General features: G+C 37.0%; 1 protein-coding gene across 2 annotated transcripts in view; it reads right to left on the reverse strand.

The window, feature by feature from the left end:
- Positions 1-454: 454 nt before the first annotated feature.
- Haspin (haspin) overlaps positions 455-25,312 on the reverse strand; it is a 93,818-nt gene continuing 68,960 nt past the window's right edge. The window contains exons 3-6 of one of the 2 annotated variants that reach the window (XM_070213089.1): positions 9,640-9,843; positions 9,436-9,582; positions 9,287-9,339; positions 455-704 (exon numbers count right to left, since the gene is read on the reverse strand). In XM_070213089.1, the coding sequence (XP_070069190.1) occupies positions 500-704; positions 9,287-9,339; positions 9,436-9,582; positions 9,640-9,843 (609 nt within the window). In that variant the 3' untranslated portion in view covers positions 455-499. Of the gene's footprint in view, positions 705-9,286; positions 9,583-9,639; positions 9,844-25,312 lie in introns of both variants that reach the window. The other variant, XM_070213088.1, reaches the window with a different exon arrangement.

A 25,312-nucleotide genomic window follows, 5' to 3' on the forward strand; every position in this document is an offset into this window, starting at 1 on the left:
TTTCTATGCGAACTAGTCCCTCAGTTTTAAAGCTATCGCTATGAAACTTTCCCAAAAGTCTTCTTTCTATTGCAGGTAGTACATATGTCGGAACGAGCCGGATTGGACCACTATATCTTATGGCTCCCATAGGAATAATCAAAAAAAATAATAGAAAAACTATTGAACCTTTGTAGAAAGTAAGCGTTTTGATTTTTGACAATGTAAAAACAACATTTTAAGTAGGCTTACCTGCAACGGTATATAAACTTCGGCTGGCCGAAGCTAACTTCCTATCTTGTTTGTAACCAGTTAGCAAAGGCTCGAGAAGCCAAAATCCCTTAGCATCGACTTTATCTGTTCGAAAAATGTTGGCCGGAACTTGAGAAACTCCCAATATGAAAAATTGCATCCTTCATTTCATAACTGTTTAATAACCTCTATATTAACATGGTTTTTGTTAAAATTCATGAGATAATATTGCTTAAAATCTTTTTTATTTATTAAAACGAATACAAAATTAAGTCAAATTGAACAAATACTTGGCACAATGTGAGGCACTTTCAAATGTCAATATAATGCTTTGTAATTCTTTTAACTTATCAATGTGGAGTTTGTGGACCTTTGTATTAATACTTTTATATTTTACGCTTCCCATTATTTTGACAATAACATAGGACAGCCATAGGATATTTGTTTTTGGAGAATAACATGTCCAGTTGTTCCTATAAAAAAAGATAAAAATTAATGTGTATAATAACGATAAACTAAGAAACTTTCGGCATGCCGAATAGAGAAATATGCTTCCGAATTTACGAGTATGGCAATCTTAAAGAAAAATTGTGTGGTTGCATTGTGTTTTTATACCCTTGCAGTGAAGGAGACGTTTCCGAGCCCATGTAATATATATATTCTTGTCCGTCTGTTCGTCCGTCTGTCCATCCGTTTCTACCCAAACTAGTCTCTCAGTTTTTAAGCTATAGGGAGGATACTTTCTCAAAAGTCTTTCTGTTGCAAGTAGTGTAGAGGTTGGTACCGGCCGGATCGGACAACTAATATCTTATAGCTCCCATAAGGAAAGATCGGAAAAATAATCAAAAACAATTCTAATTTCCACGTTTTTTGGCATATAACCTTCTACTTTTGGAAATAACATTTTTTAATAATTCTGAATTTCGAATTTAATTTTATTAAAATCTGACGATTTTAACCTTCTACTTTTGGAAATAACATTTTTTTAACAATTTTAAATTTAAGAGGTGTTTTTATTTGATATCAGAAGTTTTTGTAGAAATTTTCATTTTTCAGTAGAAATACAATAAACGTAGTGCGAGGAGCCAATTATCCCCACCGGCCCCAACAGATCCAAATTTCTAAATTTTCACTTTTACACTTTCACCGCTCTCTCCCCAAAAATAGCTAAAATTCGGAAAACTTCTATACTACTAAAGCTACAGACTTGTGCAGCATCTCGTTTGAAAGGTATTTTTAAATTCTATAAACGCCTTCTATTAGGAATTTGTGTAAATGTAATAGTTAAAACGATATGAACAAAAGACAATTTTTTAAAACTTTTTTTTTAGCTTTTTTTTATTTTGTTCAAAAACGGCACTAACGATTTTCTTGAAAACTTTAAACTGTATAGCCCTTGAGATTCCTTAAATTTTGGTATATAACACATTACTGTAAAAAGTCACGTTTAAAAGTTATTTTTATACGAAAATAGCCACTTTTGCCAGCTCGAACAACTAACGCTCCCTGAGTATTGAATTTTGTGTGAGGGTATCCGAACTGTATTTTAGGGTCATGGAATCAGTAAATTTGCACTTAAGAGTTCCATATAGGAATCTTTTGTTGTACGACTTTTGGAAAAAGCCGCTACTTTAGCGGGAAAAAGTTAAAAATAGCTACATTTCGTTAGTTTGTAAGTTATACACTTCTAAAGGTACAGACATGTGCTATACCCCGTTTAAAAGGTATTTTGAAATACTTCAACGCCTTTTTAACTGAATTCGTTAAAATACAATAGTTTAAAAATTATGATTTATGACCAATTTAAATTTAAATTTTATATTAGCACCTATGAGAGCAAAAGTAAACAAACAAAAACTTCTGATATCAAATAAAAACACCTCTAAACGAGGTAAAAAACTAGTGATCGTCAGAGGTAAAAATGGACTACCGTCCATAGTGATCAAAATCGAACTACTGTATCATATAGCTGCCTTAGGAACGATCGGAAAATTAATAAGAAACAATAGGAAATTTAACAATTTTTAGATTTTTAAATTAAGAGGAAGTATCTGCAAGGGTATATACGCTTCGGCTGTCCGAAACTAGCTTAATTTTTTGTTTTTTAAAGATTTTTGCGCCTAACCAATTTAGCTTACATACGTTTTAAATTACAACTACAATATCGCCCTTTAACTTTGCCAAAAAAATTAATAGTCTGCATTGGGTATTTTTGAGCTACAATTCGACAAACTTTAAAAATGTGGAAATTAAACAATTAAAAGAATGCTATTGATATCGTAAAATCTCGACAAAAATGTCGAGTGGTGTGCCATTTTAAAGTTGCCCTCCAAACGTCCGCGGAACTAAGCTAATTTTTTCCATTGCACTATGGGCAAAAAAATTCGAACGTGAGGCATTTTTTTATATATTCTTGTCCGTCTGTTCGTCCGTCTGTCCATCCGTTTCTACGCAAACTAGTCTCTCAGTTTTTAAGCTATAGGGAGGATACTTTCTCAAAAGTCTTTCTGTTGCAAGTAGTATAGAGGTTGGTACCGGCCGGATCGGACAACTAATATCTTATAGCTCCCATAAGGAAAGATCGGAAAAATAATCAAAAACAATTCTAATTTCCACGTTTTTTGGCATATAACCTTCTACTTTTGGAAATAACATTTTTTAATAATTCTGAATTTCGAATTTAATTTTATTAAAATCTGACGATTTTAACCTTCTACTTTTGGAAATAACATTTTTTTAACAATTTTAAATTTAAGAGGTGTTTTTATTTGATATCAGAAGTTTTTGTAGAAATTTTCATTTTTCAGTAGAAATACAATAAACGTAGTGCGAGGAGCCAATTATCCCCACCGGCCCCAACAGATCCAAATTTCTAAATTTTCACTTTTACACTTTCACCGCTCTCTCCCCAAAAATAGCTAAAATTCGGAAAACTTCTATACTACTAAAGCTACAGACTTGTGCAGCATCTCGTTTGAAAGGTATTTTTAAATTCTATAAACGCCTTCTATTAGGAATTTGTGTAAATGTAATAGTTAAAACGATATGAACAAAAGACAATTTTTTAAAACTTTTTTTTTAGCTTTTTTTTATTTTGTTCAAAAACGGCACTAACGATTTTCTTGAAAACTTTAAACTGTATAGCCCTTGAGATTCCTTAAATTTTGGTATATAACACATTACTGTAAAAAGTCACGTTTAAAAGTTATTTTTATACGAAAATAGCCACTTTTGCCAGCTCGAACAACTAACGCTCCCTGAGTATTGAATTTTGTGTGAGGGTATCCGAACTGTATTTTAGGGTCATGGAATCAGTAAATTTGCACTTAAGAGTTCCATATAGGAATCTTTTGTTGTACGACTTTTGGAAAAAGCCGCTACTTTAGCGGGAAAAAGTTAAAAATAGCTACATTTCGTTAGTTTGTAAGTTATACACTTCTAAAGGTACAGACATGTGCAAACTATGAACGGAATCGAATTAAGCGATAGTCAGCACACAATAGTCAAAATGAAAATTAAGCAGATTGTTGCCTTTCTTAGTCGTAATTTGCCAAAATGTCATACAATAATAGACCGATTCAAGGAAAAAAATTTCCTGTGGCTTTCGTCGAACATGAAAATTTCATTTTTGGAAAAGGGCTTGCCAAGCGACAAACCTGGTCGCAAATGCCTAACTTATAATGAGGCAGGACCACGATTAAAGCGTAAAATGGCATCTCAATTGGCGAAAGAAAAAGAAAATTCGATGCCATTGCTTTTGCATGGTGCTTCTATTTCTATATTTATTAACAAATACTTTTTTTTTAGGTCCTTGCCTTTAAAAGTAAATATGCGGCGTGGGCGGTTGATGGAGACTTGGTCCAATTCAAAATTTAACAAAAACAGAAATTGTATTACAGTTACCAACACAAATAACATTTTCTTTAAATCCTTGCCTTCAAATGTATATATGCGGCGTGGGCGTAGGATGAAGCTGTGGTCCGATTCAAAAAGCAACAAAAACCGAAATTACATCTTAGCCTTAAAAGTATATAACAAAAATTTTAGATTTGTATCTTTAAAACTGGAGTTTATGCCTCAAAGACTGAATATTTGCCCATAGTGCTTTGCTTTTATACGTTTTATGGAGACAATATAGTGCTGAAATCTTGTAGTACAACCCGAACAACTGTGAAATTTTTAAAACAAATTAACTAATTAAAAGACGGTTTTTAACTCGTGTATCATTTCAAAGTTGCCGTCCAAAGAAACCGAACAAGCCATTTCTGGAAAAAATCCTTGGTAAAATAGGCAGACAGTGCAACTCTTTATATTTCACAGTCTTTGTAATTGCAAACAGTGCAACTCTTTACATTTCAAACGGCACACTATTGTTAATTGTTGATATTTGAAAGTAACTGTCTGAAAAACTCATATACTGTACTAGCTATACCCGGAGCGACTTCCTTCGCTTAAAATTAGTTTGTAGTTAGGAAATTAGGTTGTCAGGACTTTCTTATATCTTATTTACGCGTTTTTTAAAAACCTTTGTGTAAGCAACCTATGTAGAAGATCCTTCTAGAGAGAGAATCGGAAGGCTACTGGCAGAACTATGTATATAATAAATGAATGTGATCTAAGTAAAAGTAGTGAATTTTTATACTTCCTATCAGTTACAATGTTATCAATGCAATTTTAATTTGCGCACAAATATGTATACTTGTTTGTTATTAGTAATTTTTTGTTTTAAAGTTTGTTGTTTTGAATAAAACGAAATTATTTGTACATACAAAAGAAGCGAATAAACTTATTGTTTTCTGATTCCACATTTGACTGATAATTATTAATTTTAAGCTCGTCAAATTTTGCATTGGCTGAAAGTAATTGAATAATTTTATTTGTATTTAAGCACATTATCTACTTTCAAGTAGAAACATAAACACACATTGTGTGTATGTATTGTATTGTACAAATCAAAACATATCCAAATATACATAAGTACATTTTTACGTATTTGGTCAAAAGTTCGAGTCTTAAGACTAATAATTAACTTGGAAACATTTTGGCTTTGTGTACAGAATTTGTAGTAATTTTTTATCTTCTGTTCGATTGTGACGCCGTGCCGAAATTAATATACACGGCTGTCATAGTAAGAGGGGCTCTTGGGATTAGTTAAAAACGACTGAAGTTCAAATATAACAATTCAATCTTTAATTCATTAGGTTATAACGGTTACACTTCACTTTGGTTCATGATTTTACTTTAATATTTAGTATTTAATATTTCGCAATGGAAAAGACAAGAATGCTGTTGGTCTGGTCGCTGAAGCTCGTGTTCCTTCTCGTACTGTAGAGTTGCCAGATGTCTTGACCTTCGTAGTCAGTTGGCAGGGCTATCAGCTGTGTGGATAAACTATGTACCGTGGGACTGAACAAAGGCTCTTACTTCTACTACAAAATGAAAAATATTTTTTGAAAAATAATACCTAAGCATACCCCCTTCCGCACAGCACTAACCCTCCCCCTCGTCAGTTTTCTTGGCTGTTGCTCTCTCGGCCGTCGCTCTCTTGCGATCCGCTCTCTGGATTTCGCTCTCTCGGCAGGCTCCCACAAAATGCTTCGCAATAACTTAGAAAATCTAAATAAATTCATTAAAAATACTTTAAAAAATTGTAGAAACTTGAAAAATTAAACTTAAGCATTAGGGCCATAGAATAACTAATGATCCAAACATTATCTTGATCGGAGCAGCGGTTTAGATTTTTTAAAACGAAAAGAAATTTTGAAATTCCAACCACTTTAGAAGTTAAGCTTTGCTCAAAATATGGATGTTGGAGCTGTTTGGTGCCACTGGGTGGACATGTCGGACCTTAGTGGGCGCCTACGCCCCAATGGAATACTACGGAAAAATTTGGCTGCTCTAGCTCTTACGGTTTGGGCTGTGGTCGTATCCCCTTAAAAATCGGTCTTTCGTTTTACAATCTTTTGAGATTGTACATGTATTGCACAAATCAAAACATATCCAAATATGCATAAGTACATTTGTAGGGGAGTGTAGGGTAATGGGTCGAACTCGCCGAATCTCACATATGACGTCACGACAAAAATTCCGAATAAATGTAGTCGTCTCCTCTTATCGTGTCGACAATGTATTTACAGTAATATTAGTAAGAAGTCCCGTAATTTGTTCATGAGGTAATTATACCCGTTACTCGTAGAGTAAAAGGGTATATTGTCTTCGTGCAAAAGTATGTAACAGCTAGAAGCATTTCCGACCCTATAAAGTATATATATTCTTAATCAGGGAGCCGAGGAGCCGAGTCGATATAGCCATGTCGTCTGTCTATCCGTCCGTATGAACGCTGAGATCTCGGAAACTATAAAAGCTAGAAGATTGACATTTTGCATGCAGATTCTAAGAGTTCCTACGCAGCGCAAGTTTCTTTTAAAAGGGTGCCACGCCCATCTAACGCCCACAATCGCTTATACACAATTTGAAAAATTTCACTATTTCGGAAAAGTAAAAATGAAGTTTTATTGTGTTTATCGAAATGTAGAAGAAATTTTTTAAATCGGACCATTCGTTAAAAAGTTACAGCGGATCAAAGTTTTTATCTCCATCTCCTTCGCACTCCCTTTAGCTGCGTAAAGGGTATCTGATAGTCGAGGCACCCGACTATAGCGTTCTCTCTTGTTTTTTCTAAAAAGGTGGTGCGCAAAGTAACAAACTTATTGAATTTATTTGTGTTTCAGTAGTGCCAGAGCGAAGATGGGTGGAAAACAAAATCAGATAAATATATGCTTGTATAAATGGGATCTTAATCAAAAGCATAGCTCGCAAATAACTGTTGACCGATTCGTGCGGTCCCCAAATAACTGTTTTTCTCTGAGACTTTGAGCAAACAATGAGAGAGCAACCGATTGAATTGTTCGTACAGAAATTTTGCTCGCACTCAGCCGACGAGCAGTTTTTTCGACTTTCTTTTGCTCGGCTCGCTTACAGACCGATTGCTCCTGAACGACGTTTCAAAAAGTCTTTTGCGCATGTGTTAACGTTAACGTGCTTGGGCGATATTGCTCTCCCTTTCACTCGCACGTACTTTCAAAGGGAATACATTGTATAGTTGTATTAGTGAAAAGACTTTTTGCGATGACTTTTTCAGTCAATCGGTCTTTTAATAGGTCTCCCTGTGCGAGCGACATTCGTATCTCTCATTGAACGAGGTTCGTAACAGAGCGTCTCACGAACAGCTCAACGTAAAAGGCTCAACCGAAAACCAAAACGAAAGGAAACGAAGTGTGCTGCGCAGAGAGAGAACGAGGGGCATGCTATTTTTCGGTTGTTCTCGGGAGTAGAGCGTAAGGAAAAAAACGGTTAACAGTTATTTGCATGCTTTGATCAAAAGTGTTTGGTACTTGACGATTTTTTTGGTTGATCCGTTTGAGAGTGACACCGTTTTTACTCCAAATGTACCTGGTAGGGTATTGTGACGAACTTTTTGTAGGGTATGGTGACGAACTTTTCTTATTCAAGAATTTTAATTGTAATCGTTGATTTTATGTAAAAAAAACTTTAATATTACCATATAACATTGAATGCTGCAGTTTTATTGTTGTTTTGTATTGTTATTAGATGTGCCGTCAGTTTAGTTTAATTTAAAAAAAAATGGCACTTTGACCAATTTTTTTCAGTAAGTTTGGCCATTATCTTATTACTTCTTTCCTTTCCGTATCCAAAAACCCTTTTCCGTAAATTAAATATTTTTTTTCTGTAAAAAGAATGGTTGACGCCAAACGCTGTGGGATTTTGCTACATTGGAATTTCGAATCGTACTTTAAAAAAAAATATGCTCAGTAGATGTAAGCAACTTTCTGCTTATACACTTTTAAAAAATATCTATTTTTGGGGAAGTTACATTAAAAAACGAATCGTTTGTCACCTTACCCTACAACTTTTGAAAGTGCAAAAAAAAAGAATGGTTCACGCCAAACGCTGTAGGACTTAGCTCCGTTGGAATTTTAAATCGTACTTTTACAGAAATATGCCCAGTATATATAAGCAACTTTCTGCTTTTACACTTTTAAAAAATATTGCTTTTTGGAAAAGTTGTATTTAAAAAACGAATCGTTTGTCACCTTACCCTACACTCCCTTACGTATTTGGTCAAAAGTTCGAGTCTTAAGACTAATAATAAACTTAAAAACATTTTGGCTTTGTTTACAGAATTTGTAGTAATTTTTTATCTTTTTCCATGGTGGAAATTAAATAAGGCTCTTACTTCTGCTACAAAATGAAAAATATTTTTTGAAAAATAATACCTAAGCATTTGATCCACAGGACTGACTATTGATCGAAAATCATATTGATCGGAACAGCAGTTGAAGTTTTTAAAATTCAAAACAAATTTTAACTTAAATGGCCCTTTTTACCTCCCCCTTCCGCACAGCACTACCCCTCCCCCTCGTCAGTTTTCTTGGCTGTTGCTTTCTCGGCAGTCGCTCTCTTGCGTTCCGCTCTCTGTGTTTCGCTCTCTCGGCAGGCTCCCACAAAATGCTACGCAATAACTTAGAAAATCTAAATAAATTCGTTTGCTAAAAATTTCTCGAAATTCGTTAAAAATACTTTAAAAAAATGTTATAAAATTGAAAAATTAAACTTAAGCATTTGGGCCATAGAATAACCATTGACCGAAAAATCATCTCGATCGGAGCAGCGGTTTAGATTTTTTAAATTATGGGGGATACCGAAATTTCTTTTAGATTTTTCCCTTTCCCTTTCCCTTGCCCTTTCAAGACCTAAAATTCTGAAAAATTAAAATTTCGAAATTCCAACCATTTTAGAAGTTAAGCTTAAGTACATCTAATGATTTTTTGCTCCGAATATGGATGTTGGAGCTGTTTTGGGCCACTGGCGGGACATGTCGGACCTTAGTGGGCGCCTACGCCCCCAATGGAATACTGTGAAAATATTTGTCTGCCCTAGCTCTTACGGTTTGGGCTGTGGTCGTATCCCCTTAAAAATCGGTCTTTCGTTTTATAATCGTTAGAGATGAGGACGCACATAGCGTCATACTTACTTTAGTTCATTTCTCATCATTCGGTAGATATCATATTGATAGTCTCCTGTTGCCTGAAAAAGTTCATCATCATTTGAGAGATCATTATAATAGCAGAAGTCATTAATGGTTATTCTTGAAAGAGTATAGTCAATAATAGTTATCTTTACTCCTTTCGAAAGCACATTCAGTTCACTGTTTTGAAATTTAAAACATATGCGTTTTTGAGCTGTGGATTCAATCAATATGTTTCCCCAATGGAGATCCCTGTGCTCAAATTGATATTCTTCTTCGCCAATTGCCAAGGCTAGAATAATCTAAAAAGATACAAATGTAATTAAAACTTTTTTTAAATTATAAAAAATAAGAGTTACCTGTTGCAATGCGTAATATGACTGTTCCGAATTTATAAATATAAAATTGGACATGTCACATCCTGCAAAATTTAATTCTAAGACTACGAAAAGTTGATTTTCTTCAAAAAGTCCAGGATGGTCATTCTCAGATCCTTTTTCATTGTTATATCGTTCCCATTGAGTTATAAAATGTTTGGGATATTTTCCTTTAACAGTTGATACCTTTAAATAAATATTCATTTAAATTATCATGCGTACGCAGTAAAGGATAAGTTTTTGAGCTTATAAAGTACCTAACCACGTCTGTCTGTCCGTTCGTCCGTACAAGTATGTCCGTTTCTATGCAAACTAGTCCCTCAGTTCTAAAACAATCGGGCTAAAACTTTCCCAAAAGTCTTCTTTCTATTGCATGTAGTATATAAGTCGGAACCGACCGGATCGGACAACTATATCTTACAGCTCCCATAGGAAGGATAGAAAAAAAAAAGTTAAAAAAATTCTAGCTTCGGTGTTTTTTAAAATATTACCTTCTACTCTGGGAATATTATTTTTTAAATATTTCTGAATTTCGAATTAAATATTTAAACAAGAGAGAACGCTATAGTCGGGTTGGTGTCCCGACTATCTAATACCCGTCACTCAGCTAAAGGGAATGCGAACGGCGTACTCGGGTTGATGTCCCGACTAATAATCGTAACTCAGCCAAAGGGAGTGCGAGGGAGATAGATATATAAATTTTGATTGCGTATAACTTTTTAATGAATGGTCCGATTTCAAAAATGTCTTCTACATTTCGATAGGTATAAATATACACAACAAAATTGCATTTATACTTCTCGAAAATCTTTAAAGATGTGGGCGAAGGACCCATTTTAAAATCGTTAGTGGGCGATTGTGGGCGTTAGAGGGGGCGTGGCGCTCGGCTAAAATAAATTTGCGCTGCGTAGGAAGCCAAAGAATATGTGTGGGAAATCTCAACCTTCTAGCTTTTGTAGTTTCTGAGATCTTAGCGTTCATACAGACGGACAGACGGACAGACGGTCATGGCTAGATCTACTCGGCTAGTGCCCCTGATCAAGAATATATATACTTTATAGGGTCGGAAACGCTTCCTTCTCCTTCTACTTTTGCACGAATACATTATACCCTTTTACTCTACGAGTAACGGGTATAAAAATCGGACGACTGTATTATATAGGTGCCATAGGAACGATCGGAAAATTAATTAATTTTAGCTTCTTTGGTTTTTATTGTATTTTCTTCTACTCTAGGATATGACTCTTTTTAAATATTTCCGAATTTCAATTTTAATTTGCCATAGAAAAAATAATGTAAAACAAGAAAGGAAGCTAGCTTCGGCCAGCCGAAGCTTATATACCCTTGTAGATAATTCCTATTAATTTACAAATCGCAAAAATGTTAATTTTCCTATTATTTCTCATTAATTTTGCGTTCGTTTTAATGGCAGCTATATGATATAGTAGTTCGATTTTGATAAAATTAAAATCGAAATTCGAAAATATTTGAAAAGAGTTATATCCTAGAGTAAAAGAGAATACAATAAAAACCAACGAAGCAATAATTTATTTCCTATTATATTCCCATTAATTTTCCGATCGTTCCTATGGCAGCTATATGATATAGTCGTCCGATTTTGAAAAAATTTTATTCGAAATTCAGAATTATATAAAAAACTAGCAGGGTCTGTAGCCCGCAGCTTCGCCTGCGGAAATTAAAATTGAAAATTAAGCATTGCTTTATCTTTGGTACTTATTTTAAATTTAAAAAATTCCTAATTTTTGTTCTATAAGCCGAGAAAAGATTTGATCAGAACTTTTTCCCTTGATATCCGTAAAAACAAAAATATTTTGTCCTTTGAAAACTACTTAAAAAAACATGTGTCTTTTTTAAATCTTTTTAAAATTATTATGGATTGTTTGCATAAGTTAACAGATGGACAAAACAGAACCAAACAGATTTTTTTTTCGACACAAATCCTTACACTAATTTCATTCAAAACATTAGTATTTTGTCCAAAACATATTATTTAAATATAGAATGTCATACTGCGTTGAGCATGTAATTAAATTCCCAATCCATTGCCATTAAAGCCTAGGAACATTATTTGAAAAACAATTTCTTTAAGAAAAAATAGATAGGATACGAATTTGATTAAATTTACATGTTAAAAATATTAAACTCTTTTGCAATTTCTGAGAGTTTTGACTATTGCTGTCCCGCTCTTGCCCAGATAAATTTATGCATTTTTTTGTATGAATTAAGAGAGCAAAAATATGAATTTCAAAGCAGAACTTTATCGAAAACAAAGCCAAAAACTGCCAAAATATGGATTATCACGCCGCGTTAAGTATGTAATTCAATTCCAAATCGATTAGCGTTTAACTCTGGAAAAAAACTTGTATTCTTAAAAAAAATTGCTAAAAGTTTTACATAGCTCTCCAACAACCAATATAATAATTTTGATTAAGATTTAAAAAATTTGAGGGAATATTTTTAATTTAAGTTCGCCTTGAAATGTTACAACCGCTTCAAAATGTGATGGGATGATTATCCTTCGACAGTTAAAAAAAAATTAATGTCTTCAATTCTTATTTTAAAAAAATGAATGCCAGAGATAGGATAATTTTAGGCTTATTTTTATTTCATCGGTCCCTTAAAACAAATCCTGTTGATATTGGCCTTGCTACCTCGTTGTACATTTTCTATTTCTATTTTCTATTTCTGTTTTTTGTTTTTTAAAGATGCAATTTTTAAACTATTTATTTAAACTATTACAAACCAAATACTCTTGGCGAATTTGCTACCGGGGGGTTTTTGAAAGGTATCCACAGTAGACAACTATTATAAGGGAAACAAATATGCGGAGCAATGTTTTGGTTTATGTATTTGACTAATTTAGGAAAAGACAACAAGAAAGGCAATTCCAAATTACTGCATTTTATCATTGATATTTTGTTTCAGTATTTTTGTTTTCACATTAATTTTTCACCTTGATTAGAATTATATTAATAATAGAGAAGGCAGGTGGGCGGGGAAGCCGTGAATCAAATTGTTTAAACATTTGAATTTGTTTAAACAATATGAGCACGTGTAATAAAGAGCAAGAGAATCAATTGGTTTGAATATTTAATCTTCTTTTAATATTATCAATGCAATTCGAATTTTAGTTCACAAAAATCGGTTACAAAATGTCTTATGTAAGTATGTTGTGGAAATGTAAATGAAATATTCTTTTAGCAAAAGGATATCAGTATTATCTTGAATTGGAAAATACGCATTTTTGTATATATTTATTTTGTGCGTGTGTGTGTACATAGCAGAGCAAATCATTGTTTGTTTTTGTTTTTTACAAATCCAAAGTTTGTCGATAACTCAAGATTTGAAAACTAATAAATAGTTTGCTGATCGGTCTTTTGCATTTTAAAAAACAGAAGCTATTTTAAGGAAAATTTCGACTGTAAAATTTAGCTTAATGGGATTTCTGTAAGGTCTACCGATATTTTAAAATTTATCGTTTACTTAAGATTTGCGATATAATCGATTTTTTTGGCTGTGGTATTTTCATTTTCCCCTTGCGCGGTCACACTTAAATTGCGACAGCAGGACATACATATGCACATACATACATGCGCCAGCAGGACATACATACAAACATATGGGGCCGCGTGACGTCACATTAGGTTAGCCAAATTTGAAAATATTGGGGACTTGGTTAAGGATGCTGAATCTCCAAGAAATTTAAATGCAGTTATTTGCGGGTATGCCATAAGATTATGAACATCACATTTTTAAACCACTTTAACAACATTTATAACAGAGAAATGGCAAAAGAAAGAATTTAAAAAAAAAAAACAAATCGAATTTTGGGGCACTTAGGGGTCGTTTTTTTTTTCTAAAAAGTACCCCTTACGCGGCTCCTAATTATTTTAGTAATTACTGTGATTTTTCTAGATTTTTAGGTCAATCCGTTCTGGGTGGAATTTGCTACTGACCGTTTTTTAGGGGTCGAATTTTATAGTAGTTTAGATGTTGTGGAAATGTAAATTAAATATTCTGTTAGCAAAAGGATATCAGTATTATCTTGAATTGGAATTTGAGCGAATCTCAATTCCTTAGTCAGCTGCAATGCACACACACAAACGTACACACGCATATACATATGTATCTAATGGCTGTGTGTGTAAAATACGCATTTTTGTATATATTTATTTTGTGCATAGCACAGAGCAAATCATTGTTTGTTTTTGTTTTTTACAAATCCAAAGTTTGTCGATAACTCAACATTTGAAAACTAATAAATAGTTTGCTGATCGGTCTTTTGCATTTAAAAAAACAGAAGCAATTTTAAGGAAAATTTCGACTGTAAAATTCAGCTTAATGGGATTTCTGTAAGGTCTACCGATATTTTAAAATTTAACGTTTACTTAAGATTTGCGATATAATCGATTTTTTTTGGCTGTGGTATTTTCATTTTCCCCTTGCGCGGTCACACTTAAATTGAACATACATACAAACATATGGGGCCGCGTGACGTCACATTAGGTTAGCCAAATTTGAAAATATTCGGGACTTGGTTAAGGATGCTGAATCTACAAGAAATTTAAATGCAGTTATTTGCGGGTATGCCATATGTTGGAGCCCAATTCCTAACATAATTGAATTCATCGTCTCCAATGTTATTTCTTGGAATGTTAACAGATTTAGTATATTTTTATAATTGTGTACGGTCACTTTGAAGACCCGCCTGGAAGGAGGCTTTTTCGCTAATTTTTAGTGTGTGTATAAGAGAGAGAAGAAAAGAACGTGAAATTATAACTGAAGCGCAAAAACGTGGACGAAAACGGCTTTTACTTTACAACAACCGGTCACTGTCGGTGCAATCAATTCCAGCCCCGTACCCGAAGAAATTCGGCTGATTTACTCAGAGAAAGGTCTGAACATTACTTGGCGACCGTGACAGGACGTGCGATCCGTCCGACAGTGTCAAGTTGTTGGTGTTGTACAGGCCACGCTATTAATTTCCACCAGACCACAAAGGCGTCTCGCAGCGAAGTTCAGGCAAAAGCGCCGCAACACAAGCCAACCAGCGCGCTCATCTTAGGCCACACCAAAGGCATTGGAGAAACATCCAGAAGACGATCGTGGCAACACTCCCAGTTCATATACAAGGCGGATCATCCACGTGGACTGGTGCTCCATCCAACTCACACAATCATGGGATTGCAGTGAGTCACCGTAAGCGAGAGAACATAACCTCAATGTCATTTTCTGCAATAAATCATTATTACGCAACCAAATATTCTGTCCGCAAAAGTTGTTATCGAGATTCATTGTTATTTGCTGTAGTTGTAGTGTTCATTTGGTAGGCCAAATTTAACTAGCTCCATTTAGCATTTTATTTTTAAGAGATAGAAGTTATACCAGATTTGCCGCAAAATGGTCGATCCAGCCGATGCTGCCGCTGGAAGCGAAGTCAACACCAGCAAATTAATATCCCTCAGGCATCAACGGACTACGATTACGCGAAACATGACCAATTTGAAGAACAAACTCGACCAGGAGAAGGAGACTTTAAACGTGCCAGCTTTAGAATGTTATCTTCAAGTACTAGAAGGGCACTTTCGTCAAATTTCCACGACTCAAGGCCAAATTGAGAATCTACACAGTGCCGACACCGAACGAAACAGTTTGGATGAGCTGTTCGTGGAAATTAAAACAACGCTGTTGGCCGCAATATCAAGGAAACGTCGGACAAGCATTTCAGGAGACACGACATTGAACAATTCACTCAATTCGTCAGTCATGCATCACAATCGTCTGCCAAATCTGAAGATGCCGAGATTCGACGGAAAATACGCAAACTACAAACGTTTCGCTGGTGCATTCTCTAATCTCGTGGAAACGGATGGTGGCCTCTCGAACATCGACAAGTTTACATACCTGCTCAATTGCTTAACTGGGCCAGCTCTTGAAGTAGTGCAGTCATTCCAGATTACCGAGGAAAACTACTCGAAGGCAAAGGAGCGGTTGAAGCAGCGATACGATAACGACGTTTTAATTTTCCTGGACTACATTTCAAATTTATTTGCAGTTCCAAAAATCGAAAATGCCAATGCAGCCAAACTTCTAAATGTCGTCGATACGATATCCGCAATTCGATCGTCAGTACTCTCACTTGGATCAGCAGCAAACGTAATGGATGCAATCATAATTCATCTGATGCTAAGCAAACTGGATCCAGAGACAAAAATGCAGTACCAAGAAAAGCAGAGTTACGATCAATTACCATCTTGGGACGATTGCTGCGCCTTTCTAACTCGCCGTTGTCAATATCTTGAAGCACGCGAAAGGGATCACCCCGTAGGTGGAACCGACATACCCAGGCTATCATCATCGAAGCAACCACGCAAATCGAAGGCATTTATGACCGTTAACGCAACCTGCGTTTATTGCAAGGGTTCATCTCACTACATCTCTAGTTGCACAGCTTTCAACGAGTGCCACCCAAACGAGCGCACCAGCTTTGCAAAACGCGCACGCCTGTGCCTAAACTGCCTAAGGCCAAATCACATTCTGAAGGATTGCAAATCGAAGTCGCGTTGCAAGAAGTGCCACAACAACGTCATTCTCATCCACGGAAAATCCTCAGGACCAACGTATCGCCGCAATCCAACACAACCAAGAGTCTGTACAGCTTAATTCAAACGTCGCCCTGTTAACGCGAGCATCTAAGCAGGGAGTTTTACCAACAGCTGTCATACAGATCAAGGACGTGACCGGCAATTATCAGCTAGTTCGAGCTCTAGTAGATTCTTGCTCCGAGGTCAATTTAATCACCGAGGAAACCGCCAAGCGATTAAACCTCCAAAAAGCGCGGGTTTCTCAGGCTTTCAGCGGGATATCGGAAGCTTGTGAACCAATTCATTACAATGTCTTCGCCACACTCAAATCTCGAATTTCAAATTTCCAATGGTCATCCGAATTCGGAGTCATTAAGCGGATCTGTTCAAGGCAACCCCGGGAATATATCGACGCCTCCACATGGAAGCTTCCCGAGGGAATCGTGCTTGCAGACCCCAGATTCTTCGAACCGAACAAAATCGACGTCCTAATAAGCACCGAAGGATTTTTTGAAGCTATTCTATGAGAAAAACAATCGCTAGGTCAACATTTGCCTAGTCTACTCAACACGGAGTTTGGGTGGATCGTCGGCGGTCATTTGAATTCATCAAAAGGGCAGCCAACCTATCAGTGTCTTTTAACGAGATCCGACAGTTCAATCGAGGACATGGTACATCGCTTCTGGGAAATAGAAGAGTACCACACGACACCATCAATCTTCTCTGCTGAGGAACAAGCGTGCGAAGATCATTTCGTAACCAACGTCCAGTGGAATACCGAAGGACGTGTCCAAGTACGTCTACCATTCAAGGAAGGACATCCCACCCTCGGATCTTCTTTCAAAATGGCATTAAAACGCTTCAACATGCTCGAACGCAAACTCTTGCGCAACCCCAAGTTAAAGAGTCAATATCATCAATTCATGCAGGAATACATCGACCAAGGGCACATGTCTCGGCTTGAGGACATAGACTGGAATCATCAACACTTCTTTATTCCGCATCATTGCGTTTTAAGACCGCAAAGCAGCTCGACAAAGCTCCGCGTCGTCTTTGACGCTTCGGCCAAGTCGTCAAATGGCCAATCACTGAACGACATCTTGATGACGGGTCCTACAATCCAACAGGATCTCGTTACCACTATACTTTCATTCCGACTACACAAATATGTCTTATCTGGCGACATAAGTAAGATGTACAGACAATTCGTAGTGGATGAACGAGACAGGAAGTATCAATTAATTCTTTGGAAAGGTGACTCCGAAAAACTGCAAATCTACCAACTCAAGACGGTCACATACGGGCTGTCAGCCGCCCCATTCCTAGCTATTCGCAGCTTGGCGTATATCGCCGACGCATTTGCAAGTGAGTTTCCGATCGGAGCTAGCGTACTCAAATCCGATCTATACGTGGACGACGTACTCATCGGTGCTGACGACCTTGTCCTACTAGATATAAAAAGGCGTCAGCTAACCGATATGCTGGAAAGAGCGGGCCTCGTATTAACGAAATTTCACAGCAACTCAACTAGCTTGGTAGACGGACTCCAATCTGTGTTTAAGATTCAACTCGACGAGCCAGATACCGTTAAAGCCCTCGGATTAGCGTGGAAGCCCCTTCAGGATACGTTCGGCTTTCACCACGAGGCTTTCGTCAACGAACTACAGACTCGAAGAACAGTTCTCTCAACCATTGCACGGGTTTTAGATTCTTTAGGGTTGATCAGTCCAATTGTAATACGTTGTAAAATGTTCCTACAAAATCTAACTCTTTTAAAATTAGATTGGGACGAACCCTTAGAAGGCAATTTACGGCTAACCTGGGAATCTCTTCAGGGAGAACTTAAGAATACCTCGAATCTATGCATTCCAAGATTTGTGCACACGTCACTCACCCACGATAGCGAATTGCACGGCTTCGCCGACGCGTCGAAACGCGCGTATGGATGCTGCATTTACATACGAGCTAAGACGATCCAAGGAATCGAAGTCAATCTGCTAATAGCCAAATCTCGCGTAGAGCCAATCAAGGTATAAACGCTTCCGAAATTGGAGTTATGCGCTGCAGTTTTGCTCTATCGTACGTACAAAAAAATAGCTCAGAAGATAGCGCCATACATCGGAAAGGTCTACTTTTGGACTGACTCCAAGATAGTCCTACAATGGCTAAAAATGCATTCTTCTCAGCTGAACTGCTTTGTAGGAAATCGCATCTCAGAGCTCCAGCAAGCTACCGACGAGGCAACACGTGCCCTCAGCACAGAACCCAGCTGATATAGTGTCGAGAGGTTCCTGCGCTACAGAGTTACATAAAACTATCTGGTTTCAAGGGCCTCAATTTTTGAAGGAAGATAATGCTCTTTGGCCACGCCATGTCGAGCCCACTCAATCGGTTCCGGAAGTGCGGGCAAGGGCGATCAGTCTTTACATAAAAGGAGAGCCCTCCCAGTCACAATCACCTCCGTCCTCGGCCACAAAGCTAAGGAAAACCTGCCAGAGCGCAGCAAATCTGCAGGAAGCATCAGTCATCGACCAAATCTTCGAGAACTCATCGTCTTATCACCGAGCTATGCGAACTATTGCATTCGTATTTCGCTGCTTTAATAAAGTTCCAGCTAACAGGGCCATAAACAAAGAAGAAGTAGTACACATCTCAGCGCCAGAGCGTAACGTAGTTTTTTGGCGGGTAATTGAACACATACAGCAATCAGTATATCACAATGAAATCTCTCTTCTAAAGAAACAACAGCGTGTTAAAGACAGGTTGCAGCGTCTATGTCCGTTTTTAGAGGAAATTCAAGTAGACTCACACTATAACTCGATAATCGTAATTCGGGTCGGTGGGCGATTAGCCAACGGAGAGATGCCTTACGTCGCTAAATTCCCAGCTTTGGTGCCAAATTGTATGTCGAGTTTCTACACAAATCGAATCTCCACGCAGGAGCCAAGGTGCTCCTTTCTCTCTTACGTGAACGGATATGGATACCAAACGCAAGGGAGTTAGCTCGAAAGGTCGTACGCTCATGTACGCATTGCTTCCATTACAAACCGAAGTTGATGACTCAAATCATGGGTTCCCTACCCGCAGACCGCTTGCGCTGCCAAAGACCGTTTCTTGTCACCGGAGTTGACTTCTGCGGACCATTCATGACGTCGTATCGAATCCGCAGCAGAGCCCCATACAAAACATACGTAGCCATATTCATATGTTTTTCGTCGCAAGCCGTACATATCGAACCAGTTTCAGATCTCTCCTCGAACGCATTCTTGCTGTGCCTCCGAAGGTTCGTGTCCCGTCGAGGACTGCCAAAGCGAGTGTACTGCTACAATGGTACTAATTTCGTGGGAGCATCGGCTAAGCTATCTGAATTTAAACAGTCATTCTTGAGCAATGAAGCGATCAGCCAGCTACGGCAATACAGCGCAACTAAAGGGTTCGAGTTCTGCTTCATCCAACCCCGTGCGCCCCACTTCGGGGGTCTGTGGGAAGCCGCGGTTAAGTCCGCTAAAACTTTGCTGGTGAAAAACATGGCCGAAGCCAACTTAACGTACGAGGAGCTACAAACAATCCTCACGGAGATAGAAGCGATACTCAATTCGCGACCAATCACTCCAGCGTCAGCCGATCCAAACGATGGAGAAGCGGTGTCTCCAGCTCACTTCCTTATTGGATCATCGCTAATCTCAGCTCCTGAAGAACAATTTAACGAAACGTCAAACATTCACCACCTGGATCGATGGCAGCGCATTTCGTTTCTTAAACAGCAATTTTGGAATTTGTTTCGTCGAGACTATTTTCACACGCTCCAGCAACGCACAAAATGGACCAGTCCACAGCCCAATCTAAGGGTAGGACAACTGGTTCTTATACACGAGGACAACGCCGCTCCCCAAAACTGGCCACTGGGACGTGTCATCGCAACGATTCAAGGACGACAAGGTGCGAGTCGTGGATTTCCAAACGCAGAAGGCAGTTCTTCGAAGACCAGTGCACAAAATCGCCCCACTTCCCATCGAATAAGCAAGAAGTCAGTTGAAGGATTTCGGATCCTATCAAGGCCGGGAGTATGTTGGAGCCCAATTCCTAACATAATTGAATTCATCGTCTCCAATGTTATTTCTTGGAATGTTAACAGATTTAGTATATTTTTATAATTTTGTACGGTCACTTTGTAAGACCCGCCTGGAAGGAGGCTTTTTCGGTAATTTTTAGTGTGTGTATAAGAGAGAGAAGAAAAGAACGTGAAATTATAACTGAAGCGCAAAAACGTGGACGAAAACGGCTTTTACTTTACAACAACCGGTCACTGTCGGTGCAATCAATTCCAGCCCCGTACCCGAAGAAATTCGGCTGATTAACTCAGAGAAAGGTCTGAACACCATAAGATTATGAACATCACATTTTTAAACCATTTTAACAACATTTATAACAGAGAAATGGCAAAAGAAAGAATTAAAAAAAAAAACAAATCGAATTTTGGGGCACTTTGGGGTCGTTTTTTTTTTCTAAAAAGTACCCCTTACGCGGCTCCTAATTATTTTAGTAATTACTGTGATTTTTCTAGATTTTTAGGTCAATCCGTTCTGGGTGGAATTTGCTACTGACCGTTTTTTAGGGGTCGAATTTTATAGTAGTTTAGATGACATTTCCAAAAGTAGGATGTTATAGGTTCAAAAACATACAAGATATAATTTTTTTACATTTTTTTTCCCGATTGTTCCTATGAGAGCTATATGATATACAGGGGTGGTCAAAAGTATTTTCTCAAATGTTAATGTTAACTGTACTTATATTTTGAACTTATAATATAAACTTTTGGCACCTATAGAAAGAGCACTTCAATTCCGTTTAAATGACACAAAAATTTTCTTAACCCATTAAGACCCCTTTGAAAAGTGAGCAAATTTTGCGAAAGTCAAATTTTCAACTTTTTTCCTGGGGCTTAAAACAAAAATGTTTGGATGCAAAGTTGTTCCCCAATCAAAGAAAAATAAGAACTGCAAAAAAAATTTTTTCAAAATATTTTTCCTTGTATTTTTTATGATTTTTTGAATGGAGACCTCTCAGTAAAATTTTGTATGAAAAGGAAGAAAAAGCGGCAAAAATAGCTATTTTCAAAAAATCACAAAAAATACAAGAAAAAATATTTTGAAATTTTTTTTTTTGCAGTTATTATTAATTTTGATTGGGGAACAACTTTGCATCAAAACATTTTTGTTTTAAGCCCCAGGAAAAAAGTTGAAAATTTGACTTTCAAAAAAAATGTTCTAATTTGCCCACTTTTCAAAGGGTGCTTAATGGGTTAAGAAAATTTTTGTGTCATATAAACGGAATTGAAGTGCTCTTTCCATAGGTGCCAAAATGTTTATATTATAAGTTCAAAATATGAGTACAGTTAACATTCAAATTTGTGAAAATTCTTTTGACTAGGGTTGTAGTTGTCCGATCCGGCTCGTTCCGACTTATATACTACCTGCAATAGAAAGAAGACCTTTGGGAAAGTTTTATCCCGATAGCTTGAAAACTGAGAGACTAGTTTGCGTAGAAACGGACAGACAGACGGACATGGCTAGATCGACTCGTCTAGTGATGCTGATCAAGAATATATATACTTTATGGGGTCGGAAACGTCTCCTTCACTGCGTTGCAAACTTCTGACTGAAATCATAATACCCTCTGCAAGGGTACAAAGAATACGAACTTAAAATTTTTTGCTATTTGTAAGTTAATAGGAATGATCTGCAAGGGTATATAAGCTTCGGCTGGCCGAAGCTAGCTTCCTTTCTTGTTTTTATGTATGATGGACGTTGATGCACTACGAGCAGTACAAACAAGTGGCCCAACGATACCAAGCACGTGCTTGTTACGCGCGGGACCCTTTATCAATTAGGGCAAAAATGCGAGTTCGCGGGGAAAATACATGAAACAAATAGAGACAGGACACATAAAGATTATAATGGCTAAAGCTGAGATTGCAGCAAATGAGATAATATTTTGGATTTTAATATAGCGTTAGATGTTGAAGTGCAAATGAAATGATAAAGATTGTTATAATTTGTACATAGAACGCGAAAGGGCTCATGCAGAGTAAAATTTAATGTACATCGAGGCAAATTAAGAGGGTAATAATTTCGTGTTAGTCTAACGGGAACATTAAAAGTTAAACGGTTTACCAATTCTACAGAATCGATATCATCTGTTATAAGATTGTGCATAAAAATAGTACCAAGCATTATTCTACGGGTTTCAAGTGTAGGTAAATTAAGCAATAGTAATCTACTCTGGTAGGGAGGTAGCCTTACGTTTTAATCCCAGTTCAAACTACGAAGGGCAAAAAGGAGAAATTTTTTTTGTACCGACTCTATACGGTCGATGTGCACTTGATATTGTGGACTCCAAACTGAAGAACAATATTCCAAAATAGGACGGACAAGGGAAGTAAATAATAATCTGGTTGTATAAGGGTCATCAAATTCTTTTGACCAACGCTTTATAAACCCAAGAACACTCATAGCTTTATTAACAATGGCCATTTTGTGGCAGTAGAATTTAAGTTTTGGGTCGAGTAGAACACCTAAATCGTTAATTGAATATATACGGTCGAGTGATGCATTTTGAAGAGAATAACTAATAAACGTAGGAGTAGCCCTATAAAAAGTCATAACGTTGCATTTAAGGCAGTTCAAATTTAAAAGGTTGTACTCACACCATCCCTGAATAGAATCAATATCTGACTGTAAGTTGAAACCTGACCCTATATCTTTATACGATAAACAAAGCTTAACATCATCAGCACATTAGTACACGAGAATGTGCTAGGATAGTGGGAAGATCGTTAATAAACAAAGTAAACAGCAAAGAGCCCAAATGACTACCTTGAGGAACTCCAGATGTCACGTAAATCATCTTAGAAACAGCGCTCTTAAATATAAACCCCTGAGTCCAACCATTTAAGTAACTTAGAAACCAAGTTAATAGATTACATGGAAACCCCAGCTGATCTAATTTGAATAAAAGGAGAGAGTGGTTAACAGAGTCAAAGGCCTTACTAAAATCTGTATATATTACGTCAGTCTGCATTTTATGCTTAAAACCATTTATTACAATAGATGACAATTCAAGAAGATTGGTGGTGGTCGATCTTCGCTTAACAAAACCATGCTGACACGGTAATATAAGCGAGGAACATAAATGTTGCAAATGAGAAGTAATAATACGTTCAAATGCTTTAGGAATTGCCGACAATTTAGAAATACCTCTATAATTCTGGGCATCCACCTTCGCACCCTTTTTGTGGGGTGGAATAATGAAATAGTCCTTCCAGATAGTTGGAAAAACTGATGATGAAATGACAAATGAAAAAGTTTAAGAATCGGTTTACAAACGGTTGAAGCACAAAACTTAAGCACACACCCAGGGAGTCCATCTGGACCGGGAGAATACGTTGGCGTTGTTGTTGCTAAATCCTTTAAGAGAACTTTCGGTAATTACAGGAGTAAAAATAAAATTTGCCCTATTTAAGGGGTTAGGATAGATAGAATTTGACCAAGCAGCCGAACTATAAGTAGTTTGGAAAAATTCGGCAAATAAATCCACAATTTCAGAATCCGACGATACTGTTTTTGAGTTTAAACGTACCGATGCAAGCAATGCCAAAGACTTACGCTTGGCATTAACAAAGTTATAAACTGCTTCGGATCATTTGAAAATCCGAATTTGCATTTATTTAAATACATAGAATAGCAATGACTGTTGAGAACATTAAAATCTGAACGAGCCACCACATATTTCCAAAAATCAGACGGCTTACCCTATTTTTTGTACTTTTTATAAGTGTTAAGTTTAAGATTTAAGATTTATAAGTCTTTGAAGCACATTGTTAAACCAAGGAGGCCTGTTTAGCTTTGGAGGAAGCCTGTCAGGAACGCATTCGTCAAGAAGTGTTTAAAACGCTATAGAAAAGTTCAATTGCACATTCAATATCCATGCAATTGTACAAATCAGTCCAATTATATTGCGAAATCATGTAATTTAGTTTATTATAGTAACATTTTCGAAAGCATCTCTTTTTAGTTTGAGGAACTAAAGGAGAAAGGGTATCAGCACAGGGAAGGCCAATTGTCAATTCCAATGTTGGATGATATCGGTCTTCAGGTACAACAAGTGCGTCAATTCTAGATACGGTAACTTCATGCGGATCTAAAACAAATACTAGATCTAAATGTCTATTTAAAGAATTTCGAATAAAGCTTACTTGCTGTAACGATAATTCTAAAAGGCCATCCACAAAATCATGGGCAGATAAAGGTGTACCTACAAGTGAGTCAGAGGGAAGAGACCCAGAGATATTAGGGAGATTAAAGTCACCCAAGCAATCTGTTGGAGAGGAAGGATAGAACAGATTTTATAGCAGACAGATGGTGTTCATTAATGATTAAATCAAAACCAGGAGGAATATAAGAGCAGGTTACAAAAATAGATAAGGATTGCAGGGAAACTTTAACACTAACAAATACATTTCGTTAGGGATATGAAAGTTAAGTCTCTCCGATGTTAAAGTAGAGGTAACGGCAATCAGTACACCACACCCGCTACGCGGGGAGCGATCGGTCCTGTAGGTGTTAAAGTTATTTGACAGAACTTCAGAGTCAGATATCTTTGGTTTCAGCCAAGTTTCCGTAAAAGCCAAAATATCTTCAGTAAATGCAGAGGAGTCAGCATAAAGCTTTGGTAGCTTCATATTTAGTCCTCTAACATTTTCATAAGCCAAAAACAAACGTATTAGTTTTTTGGCACAGTGGAAGGCCTGTTATTTGGCACAGTAGAAAGCCGTTCATTAAGCACAGTGGGAGGCCTGTTATTATACCCGTTACTCGTAGAGTAAAAGGGTATATTGTATTCGTGCAAAAGTATGTAACAGCTAGAAGGAAGCGTTTCCGGCCCCATAAAATATATGTATTCTTGATCAGGGTCACTAGCCGAGTCGATCTAGCCATGTCCGCCTGTCCGTCTGTATGAACGCTGAGATCTCGGAAACTACAAAAGCTAGA

Source organism: Drosophila takahashii, chromosome 2R (assembly GCF_030179915.1).
Source record: "Drosophila takahashii strain IR98-3 E-12201 chromosome 2R, DtakHiC1v2, whole genome shotgun sequence".
NCBI classification, from domain to species: domain Eukaryota; kingdom Metazoa; phylum Arthropoda; class Insecta; order Diptera; family Drosophilidae; genus Drosophila; species Drosophila takahashii.